Source organism: Brassica oleracea, chromosome C4, assembly GCF_000695525.1.
Source record: "Brassica oleracea var. oleracea cultivar TO1000 chromosome C4, BOL, whole genome shotgun sequence".
Lineage (NCBI taxonomy): Eukaryota > Viridiplantae > Streptophyta > Magnoliopsida > Brassicales > Brassicaceae > Brassica > Brassica oleracea.
Window position 1 is genome coordinate 13,198,326 of NC_027751.1, and position 24,472 is coordinate 13,222,797.

General features: G+C 31.9%; 1 protein-coding gene and 1 long non-coding RNA gene across 2 annotated transcripts; one reads left to right on the forward strand and one right to left on the reverse strand.

Annotated features, from left to right (window-relative positions):
- Nucleotides 1–13,449: 13,449 nt before the first annotated feature.
- On the reverse strand, nucleotides 13,450–14,779 carry LOC106341004. The gene is made up of 4 exons (XR_001269557.1): nucleotides 14,598–14,779; nucleotides 14,469–14,525; nucleotides 14,029–14,117; nucleotides 13,450–13,691 (listed from the first exon to the last, which is right to left on the reverse strand). It is a non-coding gene; the product is annotated as an uncharacterized LOC106341004 (long non-coding RNA).
- A 3,720-nt stretch (nucleotides 14,780–18,499) lies between these two features.
- On the forward strand, nucleotides 18,500–20,281 carry LOC106337358 (protein FLC EXPRESSOR). Its single transcript, XM_013776457.1, has 4 exons — nucleotides 18,500–19,131; nucleotides 19,205–19,371; nucleotides 19,467–19,555; nucleotides 19,890–20,281. The coding sequence occupies exons 1-4, from the start codon at nucleotides 18,620–18,622 to the stop codon at nucleotides 19,956–19,958; spliced, it is 837 nt and encodes a 278-aa protein (XP_013631911.1). The 5' UTR covers nucleotides 18,500–18,619; the 3' UTR covers nucleotides 19,959–20,281.
- Nucleotides 20,282–24,472: the final 4,191 nt, after the last annotated feature.

A 24,472-nucleotide genomic window follows, 5' to 3' on the forward strand; every position in this document is an offset into this window, starting at 1 on the left:
TAAAACCTTCTCCATGTTGAAACCAGATATAGTAATTTGCCGTGAAACCTCTATTTATTAAATGCTTCCAAACATTTTCACGGTTTGCCAGTTTCGAATTGTTGCATTTCCGACAAGGACAGAACATCTTACCACTTTCTTGGGCGAGCGGTGTTGAATCTGCTTGATGCATAAATGTCTCCAGGCCCGCAAGGTATTCTTTTGTCACCCTCCCGTTAGCATCTCTATGCATATACATCCACTTCCGCAACTCGTAAATAGTCCCAGAGCCAGCCATTTTTTTTTCTTTCACGTTTTTTGTTGTTGGTGTGTTTAAAATGATGTTCAAACATCCATATTTATAGGAATTTCGAATCTGGTAGTTGTAATTTTCCTATGAATTTACGACGAAAATTAATTAGGGGGCAAAAAAAAAACGTGTAACACCTACAAAGTTGGTGGATTCAAAATTTCCTCGCTAAATACACGTAAATTATTTTCTCGTAAATAACACGCAAAGTTTACGTCGAAATAGTATTTCCTCGTAAAATACTCATCAAATTACATCCACTCTACGACGAAACGCTTTTGTCGTTATTTTACGAGTAAATAATGATGACATTAGTTTTCCACGTAAGTTTCTCGTAAAATCGACGTAAATTGTTACGAGGAAATAATGACCAGATGGTCGCATGTTTGTTTATTATCCACTAGAAACCTGGCATTGTTCTTGTAGTGAAAGGATGATATCATACATAATAAGGAAGGTCTTCTTAATCTTTTTTTTTATGAATTTGTAAAAAAGATTCAAATTTGTATTTTAAATTATTAGTATTTTACAAAACACTTTCTCCAGAAATTTATTAGTGAAAGTTCCATATTGCTAAAATATCATTAAATTATTCTTATCAAAAATTATAAATTTTACTTACATATTTATACTAACGAGAATTCTTAATATGATAAATTTAAACAAAAAGTGCCTCTTTGAATTATATACTCTAATCGATATTTTGGTTCTATTACATTGTAGACCGACCACGACTTTTGAACTAGGCCTGGACGTTCCAGTTTTCTAGTCGGGTTTGGATTGGTTCCTTTCAGATCTGGATTATCTGAATCCTAGATATTTGGATCCAGTTAGATACATAGAAATTTTCTGTTCGGGTTTGAGTTGGTTTCTCTAGGGTCTAGGTTGGTTCTGGTATATAAAATATATGTATAGTACATGTAATTTTGGATCTATAGCGGGTTCAGATATTTATAAAAAAAAACCGAAATATCTGTATTCTGTCAAAATTTAGCCAAAATTTGTCATATTTATCTAAATTTCTTAAAATTTTAAAATAAAAAAAAATTAATAATTGAAATTAGATATTTTGAAATTTTAAATTTTAAATTTTATATTACTTGAAAATGTTATAAAATAATAATAAAGATTGCTAATAAAAAGACATTCAATTAAATCATAAAGTAAAATATAAAAATAGAACACACGAAATCATAGTTATGGATATTCATGTATTTATATCAGTATGATTCAGTTTTTATTGGGTCGGGTCGATTCACATCGGGTTTTTTGGGGTTCAATTCTATTCTGATCGTTTCTTTTCGGTTCCGGTTATTTTGGATAGAGCAATTTAGACTTAACAAAGTATTTATACATTTTCAAATCGGTTTCAGATCATGTATTTTTAGGTCGGTTTCGGTTTGGATTTTAGGGTCCCGTCAAATGTGCATGCTACTATTGATCTCGAAATTTAACCAGGGAGTACACGCTATACATATATATAATTAAAATAATTACAAACTTCAAAGAAAATTAATGCAAGACCCACGAAACGAGATCCGACACAAAGCTAATTATATTATTTTTTAAGGAAACCCCTAATTAATGTCTGAAGAGAATCTTAAAATAAAAAGGTTTTAGATAAAAGCCTCAAGAGAAGTTTCAACCATCGCATTAAGTGAAAACCACGTGAGTCCAAGCTTATAAGAGAGGGTGAATTTGCTAAATATTCATAAGAGGTAAAAGAATGAAAAATATGTCTATGTTACAGTAAAGTGGGACGGATGAGATAATTTGCGCACAAACGTAACCGAAATCTCTCTCCAAACGTGTGCGCGTGATGTTGACACTCCAAAGATAAAACTGCCATACTATACTACATGTCATATAGTAAAATCATACAAATGATTGAATTAGTTACGAGGTTGGATTTCATCCTTTACATGACTATACTATACATAGTTACAACATAATATTGAATATTCGACACAAACACATAAGCTTTTTATTTATGTGTATGCTCACAAGGCTGTACCAATTGGGGGGGAGGGGAGGGTCAAATTTAGTGTGACAGCTTGGGAATGTTAACATATATAACAACTGTACTAGGAACCAAGTTTAGTTTTGTCCCAACGTTGCAACCACAAAAAAAAGATTACAGAATAGAGAGAAGCAGTATGCCGGAAAAATTTTAAAAAAGACATCATTGGTTAATACATAAGAGTGATGCAAGATGAAAGCAAACGACACAAAATGGTTCATAGCGTGAGTAGGACCGAACTGAAGCTGGAGAATGCTGCAACCGCACATGTATGTGCTGCGACGCCAAAGGAGGCCTCCGTGAGGGTGTCACACCGATTAAGTTGCACTGTCGCATTGACTTCCAGGAGAACAACCGTCACAACACACTAAATCTGAAATAGTTCATGTGTCACAAGTAACACATGTAAGTGAAAGAAAAATACTATACTACATATCATATAGTATAGTCATGCGAAGGAGTTAACTAGATACAAAGTTGAGTTTCATCTATTGCGTAATTATACTTTTCAAAAATATACATATCTTGTACACTATATTACTAAAAAAATTCATATAGCATAGTCAGAGAATTTACACCATGCAGGGACATGTATATAGATCTATCTATACTAAATTATTAGAACTACACGGCAAAAGCACATCAATGGTGTTGGAAAGGACAAAACGAATTGGTATACATATCATGTGGCTTAGTACATGGCTAATTGCAACAAAACACTATTATTTTGCTTACATTTACCTTGGCGTACACACGGACATGAACAAATTTTATCACACACATGCATGCTATACTATACTACATACGATGTTCATGTAGTCTTAACTATACTACAAACGATGTCCATGTGGTGTTCACAGATCACACAAACACACTGGCACAAAATTGATAGGCGGAGCACACATCAAATATGCATGCAATTCAACCATAACCTATACTATTACCATGAAAGTCATTGCCATTATTTTCCTATATCGGGGAACCATACTATGTTTGTGTCCCATATAGTATAGTATAATCCTTCATCTTCTACCCCCTCCTCTGTAACACCCAGTTCGACAAAAAATAATTAACAGTGACACAGTTTCGACATTTTGGTTTCATGAGCAATATAGACGACAAGGAAATGAATTGCCAATCAAAATAAATTGTAGTTATCGTACTTTTTTTCCTCCTCGCCGGTACCTGCTCTAACCGGATCTGTAAAATAAACGGCGTTTCAATTTGATAATGATAATGGATTTGTCGTTATCTCTTCAATCGCTTCGCCGTAAAATTGGAACAAACACTGGAACCATAACCACCGTCTTTTTCTTCGAACACACGTGATTCACCATATAAACCTTTAACCTTCGTAGACTAAGGCTCCCAACCGCTATATCCAACGCCACCGCTTCTGTAGCTTTCAAATGGGGTAGTCGTAAAAATAATTTTTTGTTATTCAAGAGAAAGAAAAGAACCCACTTTCTACGCGCAAGCAAGGGTAATTTTGTTACTTTTCACCATATTATATAACATATTATAGCCATCCTTTTGTTATGTGTATGAAGTTAATATTTTTTTCTACTATGTACATAGCCCCTAATTTCCCTATAAGAAAACCTCCAATATATGTTTATAGTATCTTATAAATTAAAAAATAAATAAAAAAATTTAAGAAAAATAAGAGAAAGAGGAGAGAGATACTAGAAAAGTTTTAACAACATACTTTTACTTTTGAAAAAATAAGTAGTTTTACTTAAAAGTGTGAATATTAAGAAAACTTTTACTTTTGAACAAATAGCGTTCAATACATAAATTCAACCAATAATAAAAAGGTACGAATTATTTGATTAGTCACACAACATGTAATAAATATAAAAGGTGTTTTGGATTATATAAATATCTTACATTGTGAAACAAATATTTTTTTGCTAAAACTACTTACGTATGAAAACAGGTGGATATCAAAACAGATGGAGTACACTTTTAGAATTCTTTATAAAGTTTATGCACACATGTCAGCGTAGAATTAAACATAACAATTTGATTTATTTAAATAAATAAATTTTATGAAATTATTAATTTTGTTTTGATTGCAATCTCAATTTAGATCCCCGACCGTTAAAGTTGCTCTAATCCTTGTTTCCGAAGTGAACTCTTTTTCTCTCTTTTACTCTTATAGATTTTTTTGAGCTCCTTTCTCCCCCATTTAAATTCATTTACAATAACTAATTTAACTCATTTACAGCCTTATTATCTTTTTTTTTATAAGAAGAGAAAGATAATCAGCCTGAACTAAGTTCCAAATATTCTAGTTGTTACATATAGAAAATCCTCAAAAAGGTAAAGTATATATATATATGTTCAACAAAAATTGATTGGTACATGAACTTAATCCAAAATTTTAAGAAAATTCTTAGTTTAAAAATAAAATATCATCTACCAAGAAAAACATCCATAACCCTAGAAACCATAGTGCTAGAAAGTGGTTATGATTCTTAATAAAATATCAGTTCATGTGGTGCATCTAAGGAATGTTTTTTAACCCCAAAATGCTGGGGACATGCATGAAAAACCATTTGACTAGTTTGTGACCATCGCCCACAATAATCTCTACAATCCGCTTGATAGCACGACTTCATATATTTTATGTATATGTTAATTAATGAGTTTATTCACAAAAATCTATCAACTTGGAAGGGTTAGGCACAGTCAATGTATCATGCATCAGATTTATCCAGAATTCTATCTTTGCTCCTCCAAACACATATCAACTTCTATTCAAAACAGCATGCATCTAAAGATTTGCCTAACATAGTTAATTAATCTAGAAGTAGTTCAAATTAAGTGATCAAATAGCTACAAAACCTCTGACGTTTTCTACTACACCAGTGAATGAACAGATCTTTTCTACTGAGTTTCAATTAGTTGAATAACACAATTCTGATCTGATTGCCAACATTATTTGTCCACGGATTTTTTTTTCTTTGAATTTTAATTTCAGTGTTTGGTTTTTGACTATTAATCGTAGTTCGTACAGTAGATATAAAGTGTTAACGCCATATAATAGCCGTTGAGCTTTTATTAAAGATAGTTAGCATAAAGAAGTTTAAGGAAAACTAACAAGCCTCATTGGGCAAACAATCTTTTCTATATTTTTACAGTCACGAAATTACAAAAGCTCTTTCTAGTGCTGGGCAAAAAACCCAGATCCGAAGAACCGAACCGAACCCTATCCAAAAAAATAGTACCAGATCCGAACTGAAATTGATTAAATATCCGAACGGATTCAAAATTTTGGTATCTAAAAAACCGAAACCGAACCCGATCCGAACCAAAGTACTCGGGTACCCGAATCGAAGTATTTCGGGTACCCGAATGTAACTGAAATAGATTTATATACCTAAATATATTACTTATTTTTAGATTTAATATATATTAAAAACATCCAAAATATATAAGATACTTTTAAGTTGTCTAACAAATAGTCAAAAGTAAATGTCTAAAATAGCTAAAATATATTCAAAACACCAAAATGCTTAAAATATCTATTGATTTTCTATCCAAATATTCAAATCAAACCAATTTATATGTTAATTTTAGGTATTTTGACATATATTATATAAATTTATATGTAATATATTATTTGTTTTATAGATTTTGAGAAATTTTAAGCATATAATGAATATTAAAATTTTAAAAATAATTTAAATGAGTTATCCAAACCCGAACCGAACCTACAAAGATCCGAACCGAACCCGAACTGAAATTTAGAAATACCCGAATGAGGCTGAAATCTTTAAACCCGAAAACCCGAAACTCGATTAGATCCGAACCGAATCCGAATGGGTACCCGAACGTCCACCCCTAGCTTTTTTTAATCAAAGTTTATGTAACATAAAATTCTTAAATACCTAATGGAAGAGTTCGTCACCTTTTCTTGCATTATTTCATTAATTCTAAAAAGAGATATCTCTTTTACATACTAGTAAAATCAAAGGACTCAGTTTATACTTTAGAGTTATAAGTACAACCCTAGAAGATGAACAGATAATTTACGTGCTAATGGATGGGATATATTTTTGAATTAGAACTGTCACATGGGGAAGTGGTTCTTGTTAATGTAGTTTTTGATTCATTAATAAGAAAACCTAAAATTTAAAATTTAGCAAAAGAGGAAGAACAGAAAACAGACATCTTTGGGCACCTTGGAGAAAAATAAGCATGTGAGACTCGATGCACATCATTAAATGCTTTACGAATGACATGGAAGATTCGGTCCTCGGTATTAGCTCTTTTGTTTTTCTTTCTCTTTTCTAATCAAAGGAAAACTTAAAAATCTCTTTGGAAACGATGGGGATACAAGAAGCAATGTTTGACGGGCTTTTATTTATATATGAAGAGTTGATGAGTGAAATGAGCTTCTGTTTTTGTCGGAATTCCAAATTAAAGATCTTAAAAAGCTGTAACTGTGAGATTCTGTAAGAAACAAAAAGAAGCAATCTGAAACATCAGGGCTTCGTGCTAATCCGTAGACTTTGACTCTAGCAGTTGCCGCCTCATCTTAGAATTTTAACTCTAGATTTCAATTAAAAAATTACGATTTATCTTTTACGATACAGTTGACTAAAACAATTCTCTGACTATTTCAGAGGTGGAAATAGTTAAAACAATAACGAAAATTTTATCTTTTTGGAATTTTAATACAAAACAATAAAGGAGACCAAAAAATAAAATACAAAAGAACAATTTCTGTATATTAGCACACTATTATAACAAGACTACTATAAACAAAAACAGTACAATGAAAATAAAAGTAAATATTAGCAACTAAAGGGTATAATACTATAACTAGGTTAAAATCCATATATATTTATAAATTATTTTAGGTATTATTTACTTTTTCCATATTATGAAATAATAAATATATATTGAATAATTAAAAATTCAATACCTTTACATATATAATTAATCCAAACAATATTTTTTTTCTATTTGGAACTTTATGTAATAAAATTTAAATGATATTAACGTATATAATATATTTTTAATATTAATGTCTACTAAATGACGCTTTTAACTCATAGGTTTTAGGATCATTTTTATATTTTACATCAAAAAAATAAATTGCTGATAACAAAATTTTCATTGTGATATTAATAGTTTTAGTAATTTATAATTTTTAAAAAATTAAGTTGTCAATGTTTTGTTCAAAGTTTTTATCAAAAGAAATTATTCAAAGTAAATTTTGAAATTAAAATAGTTATGTATTTTATATGGTATATAGTTTAATTTAAAACGATATATATATATTAATCTTAATAATTAATTAAATTAGATTTTTTACTTATTTTATATGCTATATAGTTTAATTTAAAACGATATATATATAAATATACGGAAAAAGCTAAATTTTTATTATATGGTTAATGTGGTTGTTTAATTTATTTTAATAGTTTAAAATTAAAAAAATATGATAGAAGATACACTAATTTTTATCAAATCTTTATTATTCAAAATTATTAATTGTCATATATATTTTAGACAATTAGGCAATTTTGTAACTTTTATTTACGTAAATAGTAAAGAACATTAATAATGAGTTTATAGTTAGTTTAATAAAAACCTTAGTATATAATTAGATTGACCAACCTATTTATCTAAGGATTCTAATAATCATTCTAGTGATGACATATGACTACAAAAATAAGTTGTAATGTTTCTCAATTAATATATAGGGGATGTTATAGCTTCTATCGGCTTGAAACTAGTTGTAAGTTTAAGGCATTAGTTTTTCTGTTTAGTTGTGCTAACTATATTGTATACAAGGTGATTCTCCCGTGCTTATGCACATATAGAAACATTTACGAAATGGTTGAATTATAACAATTGATAAATTAATATTAGTTTCTTTTGTTTATAATTTTAATTTATTTTTGTAATTAATAAGTATAATAAAATATATTATGTATTATTATGTTCCCATCTTAATTAGGTTTGAATTCATATATTATATTTTATATTATTTCAAACATTCATATTTGATATGTTGAATCATGTCCATTATTTTAAATTAAACAACGATTTTACTATGTTAAAATTGGATTATTATTTTCTTAAATTCATGTAGTTCAGTTCATCTTCTTATATTTGTAAATGTTTGTATCAGTTGGTATATATTGTTTTAAAAACAAAAGCAGGAAACACATTTATTAAAGCATTGTTGCATTAATACACATAACTTTAATATTTTGAAAATTCATACACACTTTTATTTAACACTACTTCACAAATAATCATAATAATTGATTGATTTAATTTTCATATTAAGAATGCTTGGTTATTCATATTTTAGAGTATTGGATTGTATCAAAAAAATTTTATCACTATTAGACTAAAATAAAGGAAATTTTCAAGTTTACCATTGTTTTGGTACCATAATTCATATACCACCACTAAAGAGACATTTTCAAAAAAAAAACTTATTTATCAAGTGACAAAAGACTTTTATATCATTGTTCTCTAAATAAATAATTATTTAAACTAAAAAAATAAAAAATATTTTTTTTTATGTTTTCGAATTATACTTTTCAAATTCGAACTTTTTATAAGTTTCTATTTTTTATTTTTTTTCTAAATTTTCTTTTAATTTTTTTTTTTTAAATTGAAAATTATTTTTGAAAGTATTTTGAAACTAATTTAAAATTTTTAAGTATTTATTTATATATTTATTAGAATCCTAAATTTTATATTCCAAAAACCTTACCATATCCATCAATTCTAAATCCGAAATCTAGATTAGTTAACCATAGGGTTATAAATGTCTTTTACCCTTCATTAAAACTAAGGGTAAAGGTTGCCAGTGTAAACATGAAAGGTGTTCAATTGAATGTAGTATTTTTGACAATTTCCCCTAAAATAAGAACATCTTGTTAAGTTAGATTTTGTTTACTTTTATCTTAGGATGATAAAAAAATTGTAAGATTATTTATAATTTGATATATGTTGTTTTTGATAAAACTAAAAAATTGAAGTGTTAATAAAATTTGTTATAAAAGTTCGAATCATTTAATAAAAAAGTATTGATAATAAAACTATATTATAAAAATATATTGATAATAAAACTATATTATAAAAATATATTGATAATAAGAAATATTATTCCCGAAGCCCCACATTTTAAATATTTATTTGGATATAAGACAATAATAAGATATCATCATTTTTGAAAAAAATAAGATATTAAATAATCATTTATGTTGTTTAAAATTTTTTCTTATTAATCATTTGATCAAAAAGATATTTATAATAAAATATTATTACCATTTAGAAAAGAATATATAAATTATTCTATTTTTTTAATTTTTTGTGAAGTTATGTTTTAGATATATTTGTAATTATATATTTTTAAAATTTAGAGATATTTTTATTTTGTTGTTTTAGGAAAAATAAACAATAATAAAACAAAAATTTGTTTTCATATAAAACCTATGTTTATATTTTACTAATATTTCTTTTTAGTTTTTACGTGCTTTAGTAAAAATAAAAATTAAACTAAAAAGTTAATCACAATTTTATTAAAAAGGAAACATAAGTATTTTTTATTAATGGCAATCAGAAATAATATTTTTTGTTTGTTACGGGTATCTTATAACTAATCGTCGTGATAATTAAAGTGAGTTCGGCACGTAGAAAACTGACTTTTCAAATACCTAGTAAATTTGTACTAAAAACCTAGTTTTTTTAAATTGTTTTACCTTTTTAATTTTAATTATCATGTGTGAGTAATTTTATAACAATTTTTATAGTTGATTATGGGGGAAAATTTACAAGTGCTATTCAAATAACTGCAAAATAATATCTTATGAATGATATAGTACAAGATTACTATACCACGAAACTATGGATATAAATATATAATACTGATTTAAAAGAAACATTTGCCAATTACCATAATACTACAAGTCTACAAAGATCACACAACCATGATCTTTTGTCAACCCTTCGAAAGAAATGTGGTAGCTATAGTTAAGGAAATCAGCAGATGAACCTGTTCATGATCTGGTTATACATGGTCATATATAACAGAGCTTTTTTTTTTTGGTAGGAATATATAACAGAGCTATTGATAGTGTGGTTCCATATTTATCCGATAATTTTGATTCATAAATTAGAATGGTAACAAAGTTAAATCTAAAATTAACGTACACCAAAAACTTTAATAATATATATATCCCATATATATTAAATGAGAATCATTTAAAAATTGTAACTTTAAGTTTGTACTAATTAAAAGATGATCATGCTTAGGTGTCACTTAATTAAGATGTCAATTTAGCTTACTTGACAATTTAAGAATCAATTGAAAAATGTTGGTCCAAATCTAATTACTAGGAAACATTATAGTAACCTAAAATATAAGAAGTATGTATTCTTTCCTTAAATAAAAGCTTCGAAATTACTTAAAACATGTATATGGCAATTAATGATTATGAATAATAAAGATTTGATAACAATTTTTGCATTCTTATTTATTTTGTTTAATTTTATATTATTAAAAAATTAAACAATCACATTAACCATATAATTAAAAAAATTGAATTTTTTCTTATATGTTATATTTTGATTTTTTTAAATGACTTTAAATTACAAAAATGAGAAAACCTTATATGTTATATTTTAATTTTTTTTAAACGACTTTAAAATACAAAAATGAGGAAACCTTATATGTTATATTTTTCTTATATGTTAGATTTTTTTTTATATGTTATATTTTGATTTTTTTAAAACGACTTTAAATTTAAAAAAAAAATGTAAGTTTTCCTTAAGTACACGACTAAAAAAATTAAAATGTCATTTATCAATTTGATGGTTGATCTGAAACCTTTCAAAACCATATGGAAGATGTCAAAGTAATTAAACTGTAGAAACAATACTGTTCATTTTTTTCAAGAATGTGTTCGATAGAAAAAATAAGGTTTTTGTGTTATAATTTGTTTAATGTCCAATCCGATCAATCCATGATATACTAATTATAGTTTTGTTCCATAATTTTTAATAAAAATTGATCCGATCCATCGGAAATAAATTATATAATAACAACAAAAAATATTGTATATGTATAAATAAAATGATCAAATATATAAAAAAAAATTATCGATAATATATACAAATAAATTCACCATGAACAAGTCTTATCCTAATATATATATATATATATATATATAGCATCGTATTTTTCAGCAAATCAAAAATCACATTTTTAGCCTCATACTCTCATAGCTTCAAATATGGATGTTGCAGCTAGAGATCATGGAATATTCTTGTATGATTCCTTCTCGCAACATCATAATGTGATGCCTTTCTTTTTAGTGGCTAAAGTCTATTTTCTGTTTGCCCAGTTCCTTATTGTTTCTCAAACCCTAAATTGCTATAAATTCGCGGATGGACATGGAACAACAAAGAGAACAACAAATAAAATGTTAAAAGCATTAAAATGAGATCAACAAAGAAAATATTCATTTGTATAGATTTTTCTTTTATTTATTACTCTAAAACTCTCCAGAGGCAGTTTCCGCTAGTGGGGTAGTTTTTATGACTAGAAATCAAACCATTATAACTAAAGTCATTTATCTAACTAAAGTGGTCCTACCATGTTTTTAAGTTACTTTTTTTTTTCTTTGGAACGGACAAACAAAAATTTAAAACTAAAAAGCTTATTCTTCCCATTTCAATCTTTGGTATTTCAATCCGTTGTGCATCATGTTATCTATGTTCCAGTTCCTCTTCATCGTACTACCTGGTCCGCCTCCGTCATCGCTGACGAACTCGAGTGCAAGCCGTCGCGATTTTTCTTCTCCTTCGCCGTGAAATCATCCTTCCTCCTCCACCGTTCTCTCTGCAACTCATCTCCGTTGCACTCTGACAGTAGCGCGTGGTGGTCGTGATGCTCGGACTCGGCTGCGGTGGTCGTTTCTTCAGTTGAATGATGAAGCTCAAGCAGCAATAGCCAAATCTCACAAAAAAATTAAAATCTTGAAGTGGAAATCAGTTTAGAAGTGATAAATCAGCAATCTTGAAGTGGAAATCACTAAAACGCAAAAGTATGAAAATGCATGAAAGAAATCAATAGCGCCGGAATAATTGTTGCACAAAACCCTAAAAAAATCTGGGAAATACGAAGATATATTTACTAAAATACCACTCATTAAATAAAATTGCAAAAAAATGTACAACATGATTTTATATGTACATGTGTACAAAGACAACACGTGTACATCTTTACATGTGTACATGATTACATGTGTACAAAGATAACATGTGAACATCTTTACATGTGTACATGATTACATGTGTACAAAGACAGCATGTGTACATCTTTATCTTTACATGTGTACATTATATATTACAAAAGCAATGTATCGTAAAATCTTGTATTCTCTTTAAAATCTTAAACTCTTGTTTTAATTCTTAAATGCATTGGAAAATAAATTAAATGAATTAAAATCAAAGCTAAAAATCATTAGATATGAATAAACACACAAAATCATGTGTGCACCTATTGTCATGTACACCATTTTCAGTTTGACTTGATCTATTTATTATGTATTTTGGTATTGTTTTAGTAAATAATCACCAATCCACCTATATGTGTACAACTTCTTCACATATATTGGTTCATTGTTTATGTACATGTGTACTCGTCACAAAGTGTACACAAAATAACCTGTCTAATTTGTCTTAAGCTTCTAATATGTTCAAGTTTCTTCACGAATTTTCCCCGAGACTTTTAAATATGCAATCTAGATCAAGGAAATATTTTGTTTTTGCATCTCTTCTGTGTCCCCTCCTTCTTTCGATTCACAGCCACAACCAAGCTTAATTCTCAAATGTTCATTTTCTTCTGTGAAGCTTCTTCGTCAACATGAATCCGTCGTGGTAGCCATCGGGAATGTAGTTGGGTGAATGAAGCGATAAGAAGCGTAAGAGTGTATACATATTGCTACAATTACACTTCAAAAGAAGAATATTTTTTACCTCTTTATGCCAAACAATGGTACACATTTTGAATCATGTCATATATTACTCAAATCTTATATAGATGAGATGTGATTCATTTTAATTTGGTTGTTGCGGAGATGAGAAGATTATAGGCTAGTAAAAGTACAAATCTCATTCAAAATTTCCACATGTATAATGTTTTAGTGCTATATATGTGTCCATCGCTTTACATATCCACATGTACAAAAAGGTGTGTGCGAATTGGTTATACATCGGTTTATATATCCACATGTACAAAAGGGTGTGGCGAACTGGCTGTACATCGGTTTACATACCCACATGTACAAAAGGGCGTTCAGCCTTTCTTCCTTACATATTGTCCACCCTCATGAATTCTTCCTGTGAAGATAAAAAAAAAAAAAAAGTGTCTGAACTGGCTGAACAAAATTAAAAAGATAACTGAATTTAATTTTTTTTGCTATTGCAAATGTGTGAGACGTGTCAACAAACAAATATTACACAAACATTCAGCTTTATGTCAAAAATTATAATGTAATAGTATTGATTATAGGACAGAACAACACACCTCAAGTTTCTCACTCATTAAGGAGTCTAAAAAAATCAATCTTAAACTCAAGAAGAGACAAGGGATATAAATACAAACTGAAACAAGGAACCAAAGTCAATGTGATAAACTTCTTAAATGGTTTAAAAGGTAATATATAAGAAGACTTACAATTTCAACTTGCTCATCTTTTGGAGTCTCAAGCAAATACATACCATTTAAAAGTTGTAATCCAAATTCTAAACTGTAAGCAAATTAACCTGCAAATTAACTCACAACAATGAGCAATGAATCAAAACCAATGGCTAACTAGTGACATCAAGCCACAAGCATAAAGTTCAACTCTTTGTTGTCACCTAATAATTCACAAGTAATAAATGGACCCGTATAGCCTAAATCAAAACTTTTGTTGCTACAATTGAGATGTGCAATAGCTGCATACTTAAAAGAACCTTTTAACGCGAAGAGGATGAAACAAAGTCATCATTTTTCCATACACAGATAAGCAAAAAGAAATGTGAACTACGAATATTTGTTTCCAGAACCATGTTGAATCATGAATATGATGAAAAGACGGTAAGGAATATGAATCTGATTTCATCAAGGCTTACCTCAGCTTTTCTTCCCCAAATTCCTCTTCTTTTTCATCAAAAATTCTGGGAAAAAACCTAAAAAAGAAGATTAAGAATCGAAGTTGAGATTACTTCTCAAGTACCATAACCATACAAGCAGCTCTATACCGAAATTAGACATCGAGGTCTGATTGGGCCAACTGGCCTCTTCTTCATCAAGGTTTTGTCATGGCTCCGACAATGAGAGAGAACAGTAGCGGAGACGAGATCGTGAATCATGTACCAAATAGAGGGAGAGAGAGAGAGAGAGAGAGAGATGGGTTTTTTTTTCAACAGCGGAACACAGAGAAAAAAATACAAAATAGAGAAGAGAAAGAGATAGAATGAAGGGTTGTGGTTAAATGATGGAAAAATAAAAAAAAATTATAATATTTAGTTAGCTTATTTAGTTAGTTTATAGATAGAAAGCGGGTTTCGTTAGAGAAAACGACCCTGGTAGAAAGAAGTGTCTTATAGTGTAATAATAAATTGAGAAAATTGCCAAAACGGATCAAAAATTCAACATGGTTGTCCATATAGTAAAAACCATTTTTGTCAAATTTTTGTCCCTTTTACCCTTTTTATTTCTTAAAATTAACGAAACAAATAGTTTTATGAATAAAAAATATAAAAATATAAATAATTGATAAAACACCTATATACACAAACTGATATTTTTTTTTTGTTGAAAATTTTGATAAATTAAAATTTTAAATTATGTTCTACTAAAAGTAGAACTCGTCTTCTACGGAAAATTGGATAGTAGAAATTGAATTCCAGATTAAACAAGTACATCTAGTTTTTTTAGAACGAACAATCTACTTGTTTTAGAACGAACAATCTACTTTTACTTAAGTTTCTAAATATGTGGAATGCGAACTCTACAAATTGTAAAGTTAGCTACTTTTTCTTTGAATGCAGTTTCTACTTTTATGAAGTATTCTACAATAGTAGGAATACAAAATCTAAAAACTACTCAAACGGCTACATAAGGTAGAATCTGCTTATGAGATTTTTGTCTTTTTTTCTACGGTTGCAGAAAGTGTCTTCTACAGATAAGAAAATCTGGTTTTGGCGAAAATTATGGAAATTTCAGTTAAATTTTTTTTTCACAAATATTCTCACTTCCTAACTTGTTAAATGTGTCTCTTTTTGAATTGTCATGTGACAGTAGGGACCCTGCTTAACCCGTTGCATTTCATGGGCATTAGTCAACACCATTTGCTGTTTTACAACCAGTGGCGTGTTACTAGGTCTACCTGGATGCTTTATGTCATGTTATGTTTGTGGTTACCGCAGATCGTTAATAGCCAAGTACAATTTAGAGGTAGAAAGTGGCTCAGATATTCAAACATGTGTACTAAGGTTCTTTGATGAAAAATATATATAAAAAAGTTACATCACTCGGATTCTACATCTGGAAACAAAACGGTAATAACTAAGGATACTACTTGATTCCATAGGCAGGCAGCTTGTTTATTCTTCTACATACACAGCTGAAGGATAAAAAACCGCTGAATCATGTTTCAGTCCTGTAAAGCTTTTTAAGTGGACACAAGATGAGGAGCTCCTGATCGAGGTAGGACACAAGAGTATGTTACATACTTTGCACTGTCCACAAGCACGACAACAAAAACTCGAGACAATGAATTTGGTCCCCCAATCATCCCATCGATATCTCCATCACCACCTTCTCTAGGATCAACAAGCACTGACAGAACCATTGATGAAGCGGGCTTGATTTATTTGCTAGAGCTGTTTCTTTGGTGCTCTTTGGTGAAGTTATAATCTGATCCTGAGAGTGGAATGGGCAGACAAGGTTCTTCCGTTCTTTCCGTTGTGCGTGTCTGTGGCGTTCTTACTGTGTTCAGAAGAGACGTTGGCTGCTGGAGATGCAGGTGTAATGGCGTTGGCTGCTGGAGATGCTGGTATAATGGCTCCGGAGGTTGTTGAGACATCGAACTGAAACACTTCAGTGCACATCCCTGAGCTAAACGTCGGCCCTACAATTGAGTCATTAACGAAAACAAGTTACTTTATACTGAGCACAAAACCCCAGAATACAAGCCCAAAAGCAACTATGTCTATAGCTTCTGCAAGAGAAAAATGAAAGTCACTTGATATCAGTAACTATTTAACATGTTACACATTGGTGCTTCCTATCTAGCATCTACTCTTAAACAGAGATTAACTGATGGTTGGAAGGAGAAAGTTTGGTGTTTACCTTCGGTGCCAGTGATGTCGGAGACGGACGAAGGGGTTTCACCTGAAGGGAAGCTCGATTTCACTGTAAAAGGCACAATCGCCTTCTTGATCGCCGAGAGAGAAAGAGAGACAGAGAGGCTGAGAAACCAATATGGTTAGGGTTACGGGAGTGTTGTTCCTTTTTTTTGTTTTAATTTTTTTTTCTTAGCCTTTTTATTATGTTTTTCCTTTTTTTTCATTAACCTTTTTAAATTCAATTAAAGTTTTAAATTTTGATTAATTTGATTAATTTAAAGGGTTAGTTTTGAGATTATGAAAAAAATTATACTATAGGGACAACTTCATGTTTGTTTTATATCATAGGGACAACCATATTAAATTTTTGTTCCGTTTTTGACAATTTTCTCTAATAAATTTTAAATTGCCTTATGGTGTAATTCTTAAAAGTGTCTTATATTGTAATAATAAACTTAAAACTGTCTTACGGTGTACTTCTTTCTACGTAATATGATCACAATTAGAATTCCCCTCAGTTAGAACCAAGTCTGGTTTTATGGAGGTGGTATCTTAAAGCATGAACAATTTTTATTTTTCCATAAAAATCACTATATTACTTTTGGTGTCTACAACTTTAACCCAAAGTGAGCTCTGACTAAAAAAATTGAAACATGAACATTAGGGTAGCTGATATGGTCGAAGCAATTAATGAACTTTAATAAATACAAGTTGATATAATGTAAATATTTTAAGAGAGAGAAATCCACAATTTTCTTAAAACATCAGCATGAAATAGTTTTTTAACAAAATATCTTCAACATATCATTTTTAACTAAACTGTAAATAAAACGAATTTAATTAACAAAATAAAGACACTTTGTTTGAGAGTTTCTCAAACTTTGTGAAAGGATTTTCAAATGAAAATAGTATATTATCCTCTCTCATTCTTTTTTAATCCCTCTTTCTTAATTTTCTATTTAATTTGTTATTTTATTGTAGAGATAATCTTCAATATTCCACCCAGGTCTGGACAAAAAAAAAACTGAACCGAACCAAAATACCCGAAACCAAAACCGGTCTGGTACCCTTGAATGGTTCCTATATTTCTATATTCAAATAACCAAACCAAACCGGAATCAAACCGAGAACCGAACAGGTACCTAATATATTAAAATATTAATTATATATTCATATAACATAATTAAATATTTATTTATAATTTAAAAAACTATTAAAAGTATTCAAAAATATTTGAAGAAAACTAAATTATTATAAAATATCAGAACTACCCAAAAGTATCTGAAAGTACTCGGATATTTTTATCCAGATATCCAAAGTAATCCGAAATATTTGATATTTTTATCTGAATCATCCTAATTATTCAATATTTTATCCAAAATATCCAATATTTTACTCGAATTATCCGAAATAACCGAACCGGAACCAAATGAAAACCTAATTTTTTCTATGTATTCTCGGGTTCCTAGTTTTACTATCCGAACCGAGCCCACTATCTGAACAAAACCGAACCGAAAATATGTCAAGTAGTAAATGGATCATCTAGTCTCCTATCCGAACTATCCAATATCTGAAATGCCCGAACCGAATTGATATGTCCGGGCTTCCACCGATGAGAATGCTTTTACTTTCTCAATCAATATCCAGTGCCAAGTGTTCTTTCACTCCATGCTATATACATGGGCCTTACCGGGTCTAATTTGGCTTAGTATGGGCCAAGTATCTCTTAAGTAATACCCAAGTCAGCGCAAAGTCAATAGCCCAGAAAAATACGACTCTCATATAAACAAACACGTGCCAAGTCTTAGTGCGTATTTTAGCATTTGATTATAATGCTTATTTTAGCAACGAGCGTAGAACGATAACACCGTTAAGCGAGCGAGAAGGGCACTTCCGCAACCGGATCGGAGATCGGAGACTAGCCGTCGAAAATGGCCGGAAGAGACCGTTATCTCCCGTCTTCTTCCTCCTTGAGAGTATCGGAATCTCAACTCAACGAATCCGATATGAACCGTACTCGATCCGTCCTCCTCGAGGAGAAAATCGCAGCTCAGCACCGCGAGATCCAATCCATCCTGACGGACAACCAGAAGCTAGCATTAGCGCACCTCGGAGTCAAGGATCAGCTCAATTTAGCCAAACGTGAGCTCGCTCGGCTGCTCGAAGCCGCCGCCGCGGTTAAGTCTGATACCGAAGCTAAGGTTCGCGAGGTTTACCAGAACTCGCTGAGGATGGAGGCGGAGGCTCGTGTGGTTAACGGAATCGGAGCTGAGCTTGATCAGGTTAGGTCGGACGTGCAAAGGCTAGCTGAAGATAGGCAGAAGCTAACGGCGGAGCTAGCGATGCTTAACGGGGAGATCGCTAAGGCTAAACCTAATTCGGATCGTGCCGTGGAGGTTAAGGCGGAGATTGAGAGTCTTAGAGAAGAAGTTAGTAAAGGAAGGTGAATACTTGAATTGAATTGACTCGCTTCTTGTTGTTTTTGGACTTAGTGATGAGTTTGGGGGTTGATGCAGAGCTGCTCTTGGTTTGGAGAAGAAGACGCGAGCGAGTAATCTTCGCCATGAGCGTGGTATGGAGAAGACTATTGATCACTTGAACCGTGAAATTGTGAAACTTGAGGAAGAGTTGTCTGACTTGGAGACCAAAGCTAAAGCAGCTGCTGAGGCAGCCCAAACCCCAAGTAATCTTTTTGTTTATTGATAAAGTTTGAAGCTTTAGATTGAAACCTTTACCTGCAAAGCTAGCTTCTAACTTTGTGGAATTTGTTGTTGTAAGGCCCTGGACTGGTTGCAAGTTATGGAAACTCAGATGATATTTATGGAAGCCAAGGTCACCAGTACCCTGAGGCCAATGGTTCTCACCAGGTACACTTATAAGATCTTTCTTGTTAAATATTAGCTTAACATCATCATCTGGTAAGAATTCTAGAGTTAATGGAAAACAAAGAGATTAGTCTAATCGTCTGTAATGATTGACGTTACCAAAGCCCTGATTGTCCTAGAGATGTGTTACTATCAACAAGCTAGTTCTTAGGAAGAGAGTTGTGTCCGTCCATAGGTTGGAATAATTATATTCATAGGTTCGTGAGAGTTGTTGCAAATTCATAACGGACTAAATACAATGCCTTTTAAAAAATCTTGTATGCAACACTTCTCTCTTCTGCTAGCGGGTTAACATCGCTTCAAACACACTATTCAGGTACATGGATCCCTGGACTGTCTTCCTCAACAACCGGCTAACAATACACAACACTCTAGTGTACCGTGATAGAGCTAGCTGGCGGATTTGTGCTGTACAATAATTAAGCAGGTCTTAGGTTGTTCTTTCAATACCATGTGATCTTTTTTCACAGTTCTGTAGGATCAGTATGAAAACATCCTTTTTCAAAACTATATATATAATTCATGAGCGGACCAATTGTTAAACCAAAATGTATCGTGTTCAGAGGAACAGTGATTTAAACTGGCCAAATGATAATCTCAACAAGTATTGGGAAAATTTGCCCTTTTGAATGTGAAAGACGGGTGATATAAGATGGAGTCTCGTCTCTCTTTCCTCACAGCAAGTCGATTTCTATGGCTGAGAGTGAGCAAAAAAAGAACAAGTCAGGTCTGTCACTTTTTTTTGGGCTAGATGGTTAGTCGTTGAAGCTCTTTGTATCTTCTATGTTTCTGGAATACCATTCTAAGTTGAGCTTCGGATAAGTACTGAATTTCTGCTATGTTAACACGGGTCTTTGCCTTTTCCATTGATCTGGCTAGCTAGGTTTTGTCATCTTTTATTTCTTCTGATTCTTTGATGAGTTTCATTTGTTTTCTGTATTAAAACCTGTTTCATTTTGGTGAAACCTACGGGCGTTCACTCTACAGGCTTGTTCCCTTTTTGGTGTCTAATTAATGTTAAAGCAGTGATACAAAGTAGCGTGTGGTCAAATGTTTATCCTTGACAGATCCAAATATGTTTTTGCAGGGAAATCACGTAAGATTCTTAGTTTGTATCCGACCAATATGTAAAGTGTGTGCTCATCAACACACATTTTTGTAAGATCTTCTAGGACATTCATGTTAAAAATATTCTCTTTTGTTAACATTGAGAATTAGGTTTGTATTGTAAGCAGTTGTTTCAAGAACATGCACTGTGATTGTTAAGTTATAATTGTACATTTATCCTCGAACTTGCATGTATTGTTACTGTCGATGTTTAATCTAGTGTTTGTTCTGATCATAGCCAAGTGAAATATTGGCCTATAGCTCCCACAATTAAATAAAAAAACAACTAACATAGAAATAAGTTTCTAAATTTATATGTAAAAAAAGTTGTAGAACTTAATAATTTGTTTATAGCTCCAAAATCTCAAGACAACCTCTGCTTTTAGAGTTATGCATAAGTAAGATAAAGATCTGAATATGTTTGAGTATAGCTCGTTATTGATGTTAGACTTCCAAATCCATGGAGTAATTGTTTCCATGACATCACGAACATATTAGTTTATCCCTTTTAGCTAACCAGTTACATTGACTCACAAATAGGGTTTTTCTGCTAGGCCGAGTTATTCGAAGACACTGTTACCATCTTTCTGATCCTCTAAAAGATCATCACGTGAACTTTCGGCTTTTGTTGATGGAGAAGTATTCTAGCCACAAAAAAACCATTTATTTTGTTTGGAATCTAATTCACTCTGGTCTGAAATCGAATGTATGGGAGAGGATCCATGGATTAATCCGGACAGGTCTGTGAAATTGCGGTTCCTGGTCGTTCACCCCTTGCTACGAGGTATGTACAATATACAGTTAGAAAACGTTATTGGGTGGCGAAGAGCATATTACACTCGACCGTTAGTGTAGAAAGGAAGGAATGAAAGTCTCTTTCAGTGTATAAATTGATCACCAATGGACATCTTGAAACATGTTTTGGTGGAGTGCAACTGGTACAAGGCGTGATACAATACGAGAAAGCACGCTATCAGTTCTCCATTTACCGCAGCGTCGACATGTTACTCCACGTCCAACCAATATTTGTTGAGAGATGAGAGACACAAGCCGCGGTCTATGTTGGATATGGCTGGACGCGATGGGCGTGTACACCTGATGGCACTGAGAAACCACCATCAGAGACTCAAGAGTGTATTACAACCATTTGTGGCTCAGAATCTAGTTCACATTATTGTCGAATGCCATATGACCATGTAGCGTAATTGGATAATGTAGAAGCCAGAAAACCGGATCAAAAGAAACGATATAATATAAACGATGTTAAGGAAAATATATAGACGATTCGAAACCGAACGAAAATGAAAGCATGGAGTCGAGACGAATCTATTTCCTTAACTCTTAATATTCGCTCCGTTAGTGCGATGGATCTGTACGAATATGAGTCCCATGATAAAATCATGATAGGTTATCACGCGGCACTCGTGAAGAACCTCTACGAACTAATATTTCTACGAAACACTCTCTAGAACTTACGTTAAAGGATTTGCTGGTTTTGGTTGTGAAAAAACGTCATCAAAAATGAAGGAGGAGACGAGTTTATAAAGAGGAGAAGACGAGCCACTTTCCGCAACTGATGCAGCACGTGCGCACGTTAGCGGAAATCTCACGAGGATCTCGGAGGCGAGGCGTTACGAAACTTCCTCCGCAAGATATTTTCTCGTTTAAACTTATCGTCAAGAAGAGAGACAGCGTGTTGTTTTTAAACGAACTACGTGTTGTTTAAAATAAAATGCATGCCGTTTTTTCGGGAATTAAATGGCAAAACTTTGAGCTTAACTTGGTCCAAAAAGAATAGTCTTATTGGGCCGGAGACCCTCCACCAAGACCCAAGACCCACGTCGAGCCGAGCCGAGCCGGCCGGACAGCGGCGCGCGCGTGGGGAGCCTCCTCCTCTCTGAAGATGGTTAACCCATGATAGCATGAATGCATATATATATCACTCAGCCTTGGTGTTGCTCCCCGATGTGGGACTTTTGCTTCCCTTTCTCCTTCATTTAAGCCGAATTGGCTTTTATTATTATGACCCAAAGGCCCATTTCTTTTCACAGATTTTTAATTATTCTTATAAGCCATGGGCTTAGAATAATTGATCCAACAATCCCCCACAAATACTAAACATATGCAGACTAAATGCAGACTCGAAAGACTCTAAAACTATACTTATTTTAATCCTGACTAAACTAGACAGACTTATCGAGAGTGTTTGCAAAAAATTCACTGTGTTTGAGTTGGTGGCATTTTTAAGCCTTGAACCACTCATAGTTAATATATGTCGGGTTTACTTTACCAGACTTCCGATCATACGTGCATACTCGTTTTGTGAAACCGCTTCACCTGAATTCTTTGTCAAGTGCATTTGGGGATATAACAGAGTTTTTGCCGTACTTTCAGAGTAGTTTTTAAATCTCTCTAATATTGTTTGAGCATAATGAGATTGGGTTAAGGTAATTCCGTTTGAATTTCTTGTGACTTTAACCCCGAGAATTACATCTGCTAATCCCAAGTCTTTCATCTCAAATGTCCCTTTGAGCATGTTTTTTGTTGCTTCCAATAATGAGCATATCATCTACATATAGACATAGCAAAACATACACATTTTTGGTAGTTTTGTAGTATATGCATTTGTCACATTCATTTATTTTGAAACTATTTGACATCATTGTATTGTCAAATTTTTGGTGCCATTGTTTAGGAGATTGCTTAAGTTCATAAAGTGACTTTACAAATCGGCATACTTTGTCTTCCTGTCCGGGAACGACAAAACCTTCAGGTTGTTTCATGTAAATTTCTTCTTCAAAATCACCATTTAGAAAAGCGGTTTTTACATCCATTTGATGGATTTCTAGGTCTCTTAAGGCTGCGATTGCTATCATCAGTCTTATTGATGTTATTCTCGTTACTGGAGAATATGTATCAAAATAGTCCAAACCTTCCTTTTGTCGGAATCCTTGAACTACAAACCTAGATTTGTATTTTCCACCAGGTTTTCTTGTCATTATCCATTTATTTCAGAATGCTTTGCAGCCAGGTGGTAAATCTATTATGTACCATGTATAATTTTGCATGATAGAATCAAATTCACTCCTGACAGCTTCGTTCCAAAACGGAGCTTCTGGTGAAGCCATGGCTTCTGCCAAAGTTTTTGGAACATTTTCTACTAAAAATGTCATTAGGAAATATTCACCAAAAGATTTTTCTTTCGAGCTCTTTTGCTTCTTCGAGGTTCATCTTTTTCCTCATTTTCTGAAATATCATTTTTAGAAATCTCGACGTTTGTCTCAGTTTCTGAGTTCTTGTCATTGTCTCTTTCTTCTCGAATTCGTTTTGAACCTTGTTTTTCCTTATATGGAAAAATATTTTCGAAGAAAGATACATTTCTTGATTCCAGTTTCATGAATTTCTGATATTGCAGATTTATGTACCAGAAATCGATAAGTATTACTGTTATATGCATATCCGATGAAGATGTAATCCACTGTTTTAGGTCCAATAGTGACCTTTTTTGGTGGCGGTACTGCAACTTTTGCCAAGCACCCCCACACTTTGAGGTATTTATACGAAGGTAAATTACCTTTCCATAATTCATATGGAGTTTTGCCAGTTACTTTGTGTGGAATTTTGTTGACGATATAATTAGTGGTAAGCAACGCTCCCCCCCACATGTTCTGGGGTAACCTAGATTCCTGCAACATTGCATTCATCATCTCTTTTAGAGTTCGATTCTTGCGTTCAGCAACTCCATTAGATTCTGGTGAGTAAGGAGCTGTAGTTTGATGGATTATTCCATGT

What these genes read in the sequence shown, in the direction of transcription:
- LOC106337358 (XM_013776457.1), top strand. Translation starts at nt 18,620, where the DNA reads ATGGCCGGAAGAGACCGTTATCTCCCGTCTTCTTCCTCCTTGAGAGTA. An exon ending in GAAGAAGTTAGTAAAGGAAG is followed by an intron (nt 19,132 to 19,204) that starts GTGAATACTTGA and finishes GGGTTGATGCAG; the next exon opens with AGCTGCTCTTGGTTTGGAGA. An exon ending in TGAGGCAGCCCAAACCCCAA is followed by an intron (nt 19,372 to 19,466) that starts GTAATCTTTTTG and finishes TGTTGTTGTAAG; the next exon opens with GCCCTGGACTGGTTGCAAGT.